General features: G+C 48.5%; 1 protein-coding gene across 2 annotated transcripts in view; it reads right to left on the minus strand.

The window, feature by feature from the left end:
* Il17rd (interleukin 17 receptor D) overlaps positions 1 to 8260 on the minus strand; it is a 70707-nt gene extending 62447 nt beyond the window's left edge. For both annotated transcript variants that reach the window (XM_020156509.2, XM_020156508.2), the window contains exon 1: positions 8063 to 8260. In XM_020156509.2, coding sequence (XP_020012098.1) covers positions 8063 to 8188 — 126 coding nt within the window. In that variant the 5' untranslated portion in view covers positions 8189 to 8260. The remainder of the gene's footprint in view (positions 1 to 8062) is intronic.
* Positions 8261 to 13710: the final 5450 nt, after the last annotated feature.

A 13710-nucleotide genomic window follows, 5' to 3' on the forward strand; every position in this document is an offset into this window, starting at 1 on the left:
GGGGGGGTCTGGAGGAGTGGTTCAAGGTGTAGGCCCTGATCTCAAACCCCAGTACCACAAAAAAAAAAAAAAGCAGTGGAGACTGAGGCAGAGTAAGGTGCCAGAGGGACTAGGAACCAATTGAAACTAAACAGCTCAGAACACCCAAGGGGCCTCCAAGCAGGGCCTCAGACACTCACTTGTCATTAAACTGCTCTACACAGAGGTGACTGCAAGATAAGGAGCAGACGGAAGTGGTTTCGCATTTCTCTGGGAATAGCAGGGAAGCCTGGAAGGGCATAGAGGTCTCTGGACCATGGACTGGAATCCCACTTGCACACCTCCCCGTCCTGACCCCTGTCCCTCTGGTGATCCCCACCTGGATGGGAGCCTCAGAAACAAGAGCTAGTTCTACTACTATTTGTCTTTTCCTGGTGACTTGACCCAGAGTAGCTGTTCAAAAACAACCATCTCTTGCCTCTAAATAAGTCTTTTAAAGCTTGGCCTAACTAGGCTAGTGCCTGTGCTCCACCCAGTGCAAATGTGCACACCCCAGAGGAAGGAGGCCATAAACTGTCACTCAACAGAGACCAGGCTCTGGCCGAATGCTCCAACATTTGGTCTGCATTGCACTGCATTTTCCTCAGATAAAAGGGGGGCCACTTCAGGAGAGGAAAAACTAGAAGTCACCTGGACAGAATAAAATCCCAGGGAAAGGGTTTCTAAACCATATGGCCTGTCTCAGGAGAGTGTACCTTTTAGTTCCAAGGTGCTCCCCCCACCCCAATCCCATCAACCTTCCTCCCATTCTTTAGTGCAGAACAGAAGTCTGGGGCCACAGCCAACACTTTGTAAAGGGTTACTACTATTCAGCAGCGGGGCGGGGGGAAATACAAAATGGACAAAACAGAACACTTGGGAAAACTCCTACTTTTAAGGATATAAAGTCCTTTTTTCTTCTTTTACGCTGTGTTTGGGAATTGAACCCAGAGCCGCACGCATACTAGGCAGGCGCTGTACCACTGAACTCCAGCCCCAGCCCTAGTTTTTTTGGTTTTAATTTTTTTTTTTTTGCAGAGTTACAGATTGAACCCAGGGCCTTATGCATACACTCTACCACTGAGCCACTCCCAGTCCCCAACTTTTTAAATATGAAAAAAAGTTATATTTAAAAATCTAATCCCTCATGATTTCAAAATGGTTCATTTAAAGTATTTAATGTGTGAAATGTAAATAGCAGTATGAGCATTTTAACTAATGCTATTAATTTCCATTTCTTTTTCAAAGTTGATGCTTCAATCTTATATGGCTTTTCTGGTAAATTCAAGCAAGCTTCACTTCAGTGTAGTAATTTTAATGAAAAGCATCATGATTAATGTCTATTAGATCAGATTTGGAATAAAGGAAGGTACAATAAAATTGTAATGCATTGAGCTTCCAACAATAATTGCCATCTATTACCCTTTCAACTCAATGTGCCAGCCAAACATAAATAGGACATTTTGCCATTAGGCTCACTATAAAAACAAATGTTCGTAAATATACACAGTAGAGGCAGTTTTCATTTAGGCTGTTAAATCAGAAAATTTACAGGCCAACTTCCGTTTTAGAAGAGAATTACATGTGTGTGTTCACATCACATCTTTATTTTGTCATCCACCCCGTGATTTGTTGAGGACAGCTGGTACCTATTAAGTCCCCCCTTTAAATGTTGTAGCCCTTAATTAGCTACATCCACCTTCCCCCAACATTTCCAAACAAGGAACCAAAGAAAAGGGAAGCCCATTTTTATCATGGATACTTTGAACAATGGAGTTGTAAACTTAAAATAATTGTCCCTACTAGAGAGTACTACTCTAGGGCCTTTTTAAGGGTCCTTCACAAAAATGGGACAGGCGGGGTTTCAATTTTCAGTGTTTGTTACATAGGTAATTTTTTCAATTGTTCAGTTTTTAGTTTCCTGACTAGTGTTATTAATTAAACCTTCTTTTTAAGATATTGCTTGGAAAAGGACCAGGGAGTCTCCCTAGAGACATTCTTGGTATTAGTCAAGCTACAAACTTCTTGTGTGGACTTCTGAGCACATGAAACCAAGCACACAATCTGCAAGAAACAAGGCCAGTGTGGTTTAGTGAACAGATACCAAAGAACTTCCAACTCACACAATGAGAAATTCTGTTGACCAAACTGCTTTAACTGGTCATACATAGGAAAGACGTGCACTGATCTCAATTTATAACTTAGGCCTCCCTTCTTTATTAAAGAGAAAAAAAGGACCCACTTATGCAGTCAGGACCTCAAACATGAATTCTGTCAACAGGCTAAATTTTGAGCAAAACAAGGAAATACCTCATAGATCTCTTCCTTCCCTTAGATTGTCCCTTTTGGAGACTTGCCCCAGGTTTAATCTGCATTAAGACTATCTGTTTCAATAGGATGTGATCACTACAGGGCTTGTGTCTTTTCAATCAGCTGGTGGCCCTGCCGGGTTTAGAGTGGCAGAGGGGAAGTGGCCTGTGGTTAAAAAGAGGAAATACCAAGACATTTTAACAGAGCAAATAGTCTCTTTACTTCCCACCAGGAGGAGCTTCAAAGGCCCTGACAATGTATTGCAGGGCCATCAGTCACCTAATCGTGTGTCAGGGCCATTCAGAACTTCCAGGCAACCAAGACAAACACTGCCCAGGAGGAAAATGCCTCCCACAGGCTGGGCAAGTCTAGCCAGCTGGGGATAGGGCCTGTGGCACCAGCCCAGCTGGCGCCCAGGCTTGCTGAGGACAAAAGACCCTCCAAATTGGGGGGAGACGGGAAAAGGAAAAGGTCTGGCTGCAAGATCGGCAGGAGAGGGGTCTGCTCCATCGTGCACCCTGTCAAGTTTCTGAGTGTACCTGAGCCCATACTCTTACAAATGTGGGTGGGGCGGAGACAAGCTACCAGAAGCCTGAAAACCCATCCATCATAGGCAGGCACAAGAAGCAGTGGGGGAATGAAAGAGGACAATAAAATTGTTGATGGAGTGGTCCAGCAGCAGCAAACATCTGCTGGGCGCAGTATGTTCAAGAGGGAAAAGCATGCTAAAAAAGAGAGAGAGAAAGAGAGAACCCAACACATTTTAGGCCAAATGAAGCATGAAAAATACTCAAAAGACTTAAACAAGCATTAGTAGTTCTTTCCTTTGTAGGGAAGCTGTCTGTAAGTTTTGAACTTCAAGACTGATTTGGATCCTGTTCTTCCTGAGACAGTTTTCCAGACAAACCCAGCTGTTCTGGGGAGGAACCCAGTGGAAGTATCAAGTCCCCTTTCCTCCAGACCTCCTCTTCAGCCCCAGACCAGAGGCCCCACCTCCACCAGAGTGCCCTACCTAAATGACTCCCCAGGCACCCCACCCCCACCCCAGCCAGCCTGACCCCTTTTACTGGTCAGAGCTCTGACAAAGTCTCCACATTTCTCTCTAAGTTCAGTAAAATAACTTAAAATCAAAGTGACTGATTTTAAATGTTTAGAACCTATCTTCTCTCTCCTGTCTCCTAATTGTGGAAGCCTTGTTTTCAAAAGCCCTTAGACATCACTCTGAGAAACCACCTTCGGAAGGAAAAGGTGCAACAAGTGGTACCTAGTCTCCTTCATTCCTGATTAATAATTAGATACCTCAGGGGTTCCAGGGCTGGTTGGATGGATGGATGGATGGATGGGGTTAGGGAGAGAAGAGAGGGCAATTCTAGAAAGATGGGCATGGTTCCCAGTCAAGGAGGCAAAAAGCTGGAAGAAAACATTGCACTTCTTATTAAAAAAACAAAACAAAAAAAACTCTGAAAAATCTGTCAACCCAGGGCTGTGTAATTTTTAACCAAAATTTCTGTAAGGGACACAAGAGCATCTGTAACGTGGTTGTCATGGCCACAGGACAGGCAGATCAGATTTGGGCTGAAGAGCCACGCGCTGCTAGTGAATGAAAATGCATCCAATTCAGAATCAAATAAACATGCCTGGGATCACAGCCAAAGAAAATTCTTGGATTGGACTTTTATCAGAGACCTAAATTTTAACCAGCTGGAACTTTTTTTTTTTTTCCAAGTACCACCCTATTCCTTCCTACCTTTTGAGATGAAGTATTTGCCTTAAATGGGAAATTTGCACTTCACTGTGAAGATGATGCTAGCCTAAATTGCTGAAGGGTGCAGCCTTAAGGGTTAGAGTAGCAATTGTGTTTCTGGTGCAATAGACCAGAGAATGTGTACTCCATTCAGGTAAGGAGGCAACAAATGTCCCTTCCTCCCGACTGCAGGAACAGAAATCTATAGGCCTAGATTCCTAACTCCTTGTTCTATAAACAAGCTTCTTCACCAGCAAAATGAGCCAAGCTGTGAACCTCGACACAACCAACTGGTACAATTAAAGTTACCCATCACAAACCAATCCATTCCACTACCAAGAAGCAAGAGACCCAGGGTAAAAGTGGGGCCTGGCCCCTATGGAAGTTTTACAAATTGTTACTTCTTTGAAAAAAAACCACAGCATTTATTACTCAAAGAGCAACTTTACCTGGCAAGGGCCATGAGATTTTTTTCTAGTGGTTGAGGAAGTGTGCCCGCAACTCATTTCTAAAACACTGAACTGTGTTCAAGATGGTATCAGCCTCTTAATTGCCCCACGAATAATGGAGAGGTTGTGAAACCTGACCACTTAAACCAGGACTTCGAGAGCAGTTCTGAACAATCAGTTAGCAGGGCTGCTGCCTGGCTGTCTGCAGCCACCTTGCAAGTCCTGGGAAAATACCCCACTCCTACTGGGACCAGGGTTCCTGGAGCACATGCTCCCTGGAGATCAAGGAGATCACTCACTCAGCTCTCTCCAGCATCCAGATCCTGCCCCTCCTTCAGGGCTCCATTTTGCACCATGCTTCCCCACCCCTCCCCCCCCCAGTTCTGAGTGAACCTTGGACCCATAAGAAGCCCTCTCCTGCTTGCATCACATATAGCTCACATTTATTCTTACATGTTTGTGTACAACTAGAATGTGAGCACCCTCAGCTGAGGTTTGCATCTGTAGACTGAGAAGAAAGATCTGGTCAGGGACCCAGACTCAAGTCTCTGAACACCAGGACCTACTTGTCAGGGCTGGCCTGTAAGTATGATCCTCCTAATCTCAGCCTCCCAAGTAGCTAGGATTACAAGGCATATGCCACCCTGCTAGGGAAATCATACCTACAGAGGTGTGGGTAGAAACAGCTTCCTGCAGGAAGTGATGCTGCAGCTCAGAGGGGAAGAGGAAGGGAAAAAGAAAAGGACGAAAGGCAGGAACTGCATGTGCGAAGGCTTGCTGCAGAGAGGACACAAGAGCTAGGTGTTGACATCTCTCCCACAACTTCTGAAAATCTATCACTTACTACAGGATTTTTGCAGGAAGGCTGCAGGGTCTAAGGACTCCAGGCTCTGAGGTCACCAAGAAAACAGTCTAAAGAGACACAATGAGCAAACACCAACCTTACAGTTGGATGAGAACCAGTCTCAGGAACGTATGAGAAGGTAAGGAATAGGGCATGGAATTCCCAGCGGGCTTTTCTGAAGAGACATCACCTGAGCTGAATCTTGGGTCAAGCAGGGAATCTCAGAGGAGGAAAGGACACCCCAGGAGAAAGGAAAAGCATGCTCTGGTAGCATGAAGGGTATCAGGAGTTAGGGAGGAGAGTGGGAAGGGCACAGGGTGAGAATGAACAGGTGGGCCACCCAAGCATCACGAGCAGGCAAGTCCAGGAGGGAAGAGCCATGTATCAGGTTGGGAAGAGTTGGAATCTGGGGTATGGCCCAGAGGCCCCCACACTCATCCAGGAACGGGATGATGACCCAAACAAAGGACCCAAACAGGGGCTAAGACAGCAGCCTGTGGTGGAAGAAAGATCAGCCTGGGATAGGTGCCGCCATTAATTCCGTGGGGGTGTAGGTGAGCAAAACCACCACTTTGGCTTCTTCAAGAGCACTACCACACCCACAGCATGAAAACTTCACAAGCTGTGGGTTCCAGCACACGAAGCCACCTAGGCTACTGCAGGAAAGCAGCAAATTGTAAGGCACGGCAGTGCATACCTGAGATGTCAGTACTAGGGAGGCTGAGGCAGGAGTATCGTGGCTTCAAGGCCAGCCTCAGTTATACAGCAAGACCCTGTGTCAAAAGACCATATGAAGAAGCCAGGAACAGATGGCTCACGCCTGTAATCCTAACTACTTGGGAGGCTGAAATTGGGAGGATCATACTTCGAGGCCAGTCCTGGCAAATAGTTATCAAGACTCCCATCTCCAAAATAACCAGCGCAAAATGGACTGGAGGTGTGGCTCAAGTGGTAGACCATCTGCTTTGCAATTGTGAAACCAGTTCCACAAAAAACAAAAGAATGACAGGAGGGTGGGGCGGGGGAGAGAGAGAGAGAGAGAAAAGGAAAGAAGAGAGAAGAGCAGCAAACTGGACTGATCCACCAACGCTATCAGTTACACACAAACTCAGAATAAAATACCTGTGATACTAGTACACTTAGTCAAAAGCCAAAATCAGTCTAGATCCAAAATTTTAGCAGGATTGATGTCAACATGAAATTGCCTTAAGGAAACTCACTATCTATTGAAAATAAAAGAGCTGTGATGTTTTGCTACAGTAGAACAGAGTAAGAATATGTAATGTCTACTCAAATGGGGAGGAGTGATAGTCTAAAGTCGTATTCACTGAGGGGTGGGGCGGGTACAGCTGACCACCCCACAGCTATTGGGAGGAGGACATCCCAGCTGCTCTGGGACACCTGGTTTTCTCAATTGTGCTTCTCTCTAAATGTGAGGCATGTGAACCAGAGGCACTAGCTTGTGCTCCTAAGGAGGTGTCATGTCCTAGGTCTTGTCTGTGCTGAGGCTGGTCAGAGCCTCCCAGAAGAGGTCAACCTTGGTTTAAGCAAACTACTCTACACTCATCCTTGAGCCCTGGGATAATTAGTAAATCTCTCATTTCCTTCCCACTTTCTAGATGAGGAAACTGAGGCTCTTGGCACCTGGGAGAGCCAAAGCCCAGTTCCTGGCTGCCGGAGTGCAAAGCCTGTGTTCTCTGCACAAAGTTTACACCGTGAAAATAGTGACCCAGAAGCTACTTTGGTCTCTGTGGGAGGCAGATGATAAAATCTCCAGATGCCAGGTCGTCCAAGCCCCCGGAGCACAGGTGAGACGGAGGTGGGGGGGTAGGGTGGTGTCCCTAGGCACATTTCCCCCAATACCAATGCCCTACTGCCCAGACCACGTCAAAAGAGCGCCCAGTTCTGAGGCGCGGGCTCCAAGCACCTCCCCAGTCTCGTCTTGTCTGGGGCACCTGGCTGAGGTGACAAACTCTCGATGCCCTTTGGCCAAAAACATTCTCAACTCCAGCTGGGGGCGGGAAGTGGGGGACCAGTAGCATCTATGCCCATTTGGGAGACTGAACGCTAAATAGGAAGCTAAGTTTCTCAACAAGTCAGGAGTCCGAGACAGGGTGGGAGTGGGGTGACGACCCCTGCCTAGAAGGAACAAAGCGACCACTACAGAAGGATGCACCCTTCCCCAACGATGCAGGTCTCCTCCCTGATCACCCCGAGCCTTTGCAGAACTGTGGGCCAGACGTCGGGCGGGGAGGGGGGCAAGTCCTACACTCGTTCCCAAGGGCCGCCTCGTCCAGACAGCTGGGGCTGTGGGATCCCAGCCCAGGACGCACAGCCCCGGGGCAGAGGGCCGGGAACAAAGGGTGGGGCGCACTCCCCCTACCCCGCTTCGCCGCCCCCCTCACACCCGCCCTCTGGAATCGGACCCCGGCCAGCGGCCGTGCCTCATTAGCAACACAAAGCCAGGGGTCGGCGGCCCTTTTCATCCCGGCCGGGGCCGGCGGACGCGAGCCCCAGGAGGGAAGAACCGAGGATGGGCTGGTGGAGATGGGGGACCCCAGTGAGGCTGAGAACTCAGCGGAGAGTAACTCTATCCGCCCAGGCTCGCCGTCCCACGAGCACCTGTGCGCGCCCCGCCGCGCCCCTGCCTCTCCGCGCGCCCCCGACTACTTTGGACACCCGCTGTCCCCGCCTTACCCTCCAGCCACAGGTGTCGGCGCCCCTCGCGCGGCCCGAGCCGCCCGCGGCCACGGCCAGCTGCGAGCCGTTGAGGCAGGCGTTGACAGTGAAGAAGACAGAGCAGAGCTGCAGCCACGGGGCCATGGCCGTGCGGTCGCCCAGTCTGGCCCTTCTCTGCGCCCCGGCCGCCTGCAGCTGGCCAGCCCCGAGTGGGCGGTGGCGGCGGCCGCGGTGGAGCGGACCACACTGAGCATGCGCTGCCGGCCAATGTCCCGCCCCCTTCCTCTGGGTCCCGCCCCCAGTCTCAGTTCTTGAGGTCTGGTCCTCCCCCCCGCCCAGCCTGCCCCGCCCCTCTTGACCACGCCCTTTCTGGTTACGCCCAAGCTGCCTCTGAGGCTCCGGCAACTGCAGGGGTTTTTTTTCCCCCCTCCCTTAAAGGATTTTTTTTTTAATCCAAAGGATTTGTCCAAATGATGACTTCTCCGTGCAAAAACTTGGAAGAACACAAAGAATATAATAATAGTAATTTTAATAATAATTTATTAAACACCTGCTATGTGCCAGGTCACTTCTTGTGTCCTCTCAACCACATGTCAGTGTCCATGTTTTAGGCGCAGAAAAGTTAGCATAACGTGGCAGTTAGAGCCACATTTACAGCTGGGACCTAGGACAAATGGCTTGCTCCATCCACAATGCTGTGCCCTCCCTCGTTAGCTGGAATGAAAAAGTACGAATTCTTAGCTGGGGAAGGTTCTGTCGGTTAACACATAGCACATCTATTATTAACTGACTTACTTGCATAAGGTCATACCGCTGATACCCAACAGACTTGCATTCAAATTCAGATCTGACTGCAAACAGTATTCTTAACCACTACACTAGTGCCAAACTTACCCCTGTGGAGTGGAGATTACTTCTGGAAGAGGAGGCTGAGATACTCAGAAAACTAGCAGCCAAAGATACACCTCAATCCTTCCTCCACTCTGCCTCATATCTGTGCACCTATCTAGCCCCTCCTCCTCCTCAGGCAGCTTCCTGAGGTTTTCTCTGCTTCCACTTTTTATTTTGGCCTCACTGGGGTTCGAACTCAGGGCCTCACGGTACTTGCCAGACAGTCCCTCTTACTGCTTGAGCCATTCCTTCAGCCCTTTTTGTGATGGGTTTTTTTCGAGACAGTGTCTCACAAACTATTTGCTTCAGGCTGGCTTTGAACCACGATCTCCTGAACTCTGCCTCCTGAGTAGCTACAATTATGGACATGAGCCAGTTCTGCTTCCACTCTTATCCCTGTGTACAGTATATTTCTTCATCTTATATTCAGAGAGAGCTAAAAAGGTAGATCAGACCACTGACTTTTCCTGATTAAAACTCTCCATTGGTGACGTTTATTCAAAGGCCATCTAAAATAAAATCCAGGGCTGGGATGTAGCTCGGTGGTACAGCGCTTGCCTAGCATACGTGAGGCCCTGGGTTCGATCCCAGCACCAAAAAAGAAAAGACAAAAAAAAAAAAACCTCGACCCTAAAATAAAATCCATCCAGGCCTCCTCATCTCCCACATCACCTCTTCTCTGCCTTTGATACCTGGCTCTGACAATACTGATCTCCCCTTTGACCCAATCTTGGTCTTCCTATCTCCTTTGTCTATTCAACAAGGCAACCTCCTCTGCCTAACTCCTTCTTGTCTTAGCCTGGCCTGAGCTCAGTTGCTGTTAACACAGCCTTCTGGCACTTACACTGGTGGCTCCCCACATACTGCCCCACTTTTGTACTTAAATTTCCACTCAAGCGACGTCGCCCCAGTTTTGCATGTTTCCCTTGTGGAGAAGAGGACTCTTCCTAGTAAGGTTGGCAGAAGTCTCAGAGTCTGGCTTCAAAGTACCTATCCCTGGAACCAAGGAGCAGAGCCAGCAGAGGCAGGCTGCTGCCTGGATACTGGCACTGTTACCATGGAGAGGGAGAATGGGCTCAGGGTTCCCCAAACAACAGCATCCACTACAGAACCCAGGTGCTGGGATTTCCTGACCAAGTGCACTGCTGGACAGAAGAGTTTTTTTTCATCTCACCACCTTCCCTTGCACTTGGTCTGCCTCTCTTGGTCATTCTGAAACCCCCACAGTGGGGACATCCAGGCTCAGGAATGCCACAGGCTGAGATGTGTTCAGGGCTAACAGGGTGTTGGTAAAATCCAAGGAAACCGTGAGTCTATTGATTCCTTAATCTACATGTGTTCCTGGCTAGATATGCTCCATAACTATTAACCAGTGCAATGCTGAAGTGCTTCTAATCAGTGTGGTAAAAATAGGCCTGCACATTTATTCCACTGCTTTCTTGGGACGTATTCCTAAAATTGGAATTACTGAATTAGGCACATTTTAAATTACCAAACTTCTCAGTCTCTTCATTGCCCTCTAATTGCTTCTCTGGTTACTAATGAGGTAGACCACGTTCCCAGATATTTATTAACCACTTGCACTTCTTCTCTTGTTCCAAGTTGGACCTGGGAAGGGGGAGAAGAGTGTTTGGGGCTTATGACAGAGGGAAAACCTTAGGGAAGGCATTAGGGAAAGGAAGGTGCTGCTCTCTGAGTTTTCCTCACATCACCGTGTGACCTTGCTCCCTTTTCTGTCACATCCACCCGCTGTTGAACTCCCATCACAGCTCACTGCAGAACCTGACAGACAGCCATGTCACCTACTGCAGAGTCCAGAGACTGCCCCACCTTTCTAAGCCAGGATGAAACCCACAGAGGACGAAGGAAAAGGCTTGAGCACCCAGTCTAGAACACAGAGTGACATCCTTCAGGACCAGGACAAAGAGGCATGTTTACTTTCTAGGAAAGCCCTAAGCTTGTGTGGAGGTGGGAGGGGAACCACCTACATCAAAAGGTCAACTTTGGTCAGGAAATTAAGGCAATAAATTGGCATTTGGTTCATTCTGGGTTTTTCTTCCTCTCCTCCTTTTTATCCTGATCCTTCAGAATATTCTGGGATTACAAGAGGGGAGTGTAGGGGGAGGGGGGAGGGCATTCTATCTTGGATATTATGATAAAATGAGAGGGGCAGGCCCCCACATGGCCTCCGTGTACGATGGTTTCCTCCAAACAGCAGAAGGACACAGCTGTGCAGGTGAGCGGAGGATGAGAGGGGAGCCCTCCCTACAGGTAACACCTGCTCTCACCCACCAGGGCCAAGACTGCCTAAGGTCCTATCACAGTTTCTGTCTGACTCACTTCTCTGCCCTCTGTGCCTGGCACTCTGCTTGGCATACATCAGCAGGCGAGAAACTGCTATCTCTTTCCCTTGTTAGAATGAAGCTGAAGGTTTACCAGACAAAATGACCTTAAATAAGACGTTGATGGGCTGAAGATGCAGCTCTGTAGTAGGCACCTTGTTTAGCATGCCTGATCCCCTGCAAGAGGCAGGGGGGAGCTGTTGCTGAAATACCAATGTGTTTCCCCAATCCTCCAAGAATCTAACCAGATAAGAAAAACCCTTAATTACAAGGTTTGGCTTTTGTTAGGAGTCAAATTATCCCATGAAACATAAGAAAGGATAAAAAGATCATGGAAATAATCTGTGTCATGAATCATTTTTAGCCAAGAATAACTAAACACCATTTTAATGAACAAAGGTTGCAGTCAGTGAGCTGAAATCCTACTTTATTTTTGGTACTGTGATAAAGTAGTGCGTATAAGTTTTCTGTATAATGAAGTTGTTGAATATAAAGGGGGTGCCCTCACCCTCAAGCTGAGGTTGCAAGGTTCCCTAGGACCTTGGGGGAGCACATGTGGAGAACCCGCACCTGCTTGCCCAGCACAACCTCTGTCGGAACTCCCAAGACCGCGCTGTTGCTGGGGTGTCAGTCCCCACCTAAGGCAGTCTTGGCTCCAAAAGGGTAGGTGTCATCATCCCCACTTCAGAATTGACTCAGAGAAAGGAAGTCTGTCCGCGGTTACAAGCCGGGTCGCCTGCCCTGGGCGGGAGTCCCCGGACCCGGATTCCTCGGACCCCTCCAGACTTCCTTCCAGAGCCCCCCCCCCCGGTCTTCGCGCCGCGGGGTCCGCCCAGAGACCCCGGACCAGAGTGGACGGAAGGTCTGGGGCGGGACCACCCTACCCGGCGCCCCAGAATCCCAAGACTCGGACTCCAAAGGACAGGAGCCGGGGCGCGCCCGCAGCCGCTGCACGGAGATCACGGCGCCACCGCCACTTGGCACTTTTGCGGGAGGAAATGAAGCACCTGGCGTCTCGTCTCCATGGCGACCGCGAGGGGGCGCGCGCAGTCCAGGTGCGCGATCTCGGGAGGATCCTGCATTTGCCATTGCCAGGGAACATCCTTGTAGCCACAGAGCCCCCAGGGCAGGTGCAAGGAATCAGCTTTGCCCAGAGGGACAAGCTTAGCACAAGTTTTAGGGGAAGTAGGGTTCAGGAGGCCGTGAGAAAACAGGGTCAAACACTGGCTTTTAGCAGCCACGTGGTTTTAGGCAGCTCATCTTCTCAGCCGCAACAGGAGATGATGGGAATGCAGACCTCAGTGAGTTTTTGACAATCTAAAGTAATCAAATAGCCTTGAGTTGAGGCAGCCAGGCCTGAGGCAGGTAGAACCCACTTAGGAGCTGGGGAGATGGCCACCTGTCTCCTTCAGATGACACCTAGTTTGGAGCTGCACTAGCCTGGAAGGATCCGGGCCATACCCTGTTTATCATTCAACAACTATTTGAGGAATTCCTAGTCCTTATCAGTCACTAGGCCTGATAGTGAGGACCCCTGTGAACAACACAGACTCTGTCCCCAATAGAACGCCATCCCAGCTGTCATAAAACCTACAAGGAAACATTCTTGGGGCAACACTGGTATTACCCAAATAGCCACGTGACCAGAGGAGAATTGCAGATAGACAATTTGCTCCTGAAGATGTGATATCTGGGCTGAGATTCCAAGAAAAAGAGTTACTGGGGAAGAAAAAAGGGGAACTGAGAGAGGAAAAGTGCTCTGGAAAGAAGGAATAGCATGTGCAAAGGCCCTGGGGCAGTAAGGAACATGGCAACTTCAAATAAACTGAGAAAGGCTAGTGTGGTTGAGAGCAGAGAAGTGTGGAGGAATGGTTTATGGTGGGTAGAGAAGCAGGCAAGCAGACTTTATGCCCCGCTTCTTTCTTTCATTATTTTAACATTTACTTACATGGGTATACATTGTTTTGGCCACCTCCCCTCCCTCCCTCGTTGTTTTGTGATGCTGGGGATGGAACCCAGGGCCACTTGTATGTGACTGTTCTACCATGGAGTTACATTCCCAGCCTGCTTTTGTTCTGGTTTGAACCTAAAAGTAGCCAGGGACTAAGCACAGGGCTGAAGCTATATTTCGAAGAGACATGCATTGGGTGCTACTCTCCCCACCTTCAGCCAGTATGATATATACTTGTAGAATGAATGAATAACCGGGATCATTGTTGAAATTCTGGATTTTAATGTCTTGAATCCAAGAATTATTAAAACATCTGGGAAAAAAAATTACCCCCTAAAGATACAAATAAAGTAAAACAAAGTGAAAAACATTTTCTTTCTCTCTTTTGAAGTAATTGTTATTTTACCAAAATTATTTGCTTATTTCTTTTATTTACTTATTTATTTGGCAGTCCTGGTGTTTGAACTCAGGGCCTTGTGAAA

Source organism: Castor canadensis, chromosome 10 (assembly GCF_047511655.1).
Source record: "Castor canadensis chromosome 10, mCasCan1.hap1v2, whole genome shotgun sequence".
Taxonomy (NCBI): Eukaryota; Metazoa; Chordata; class Mammalia; order Rodentia; family Castoridae; genus Castor; species Castor canadensis.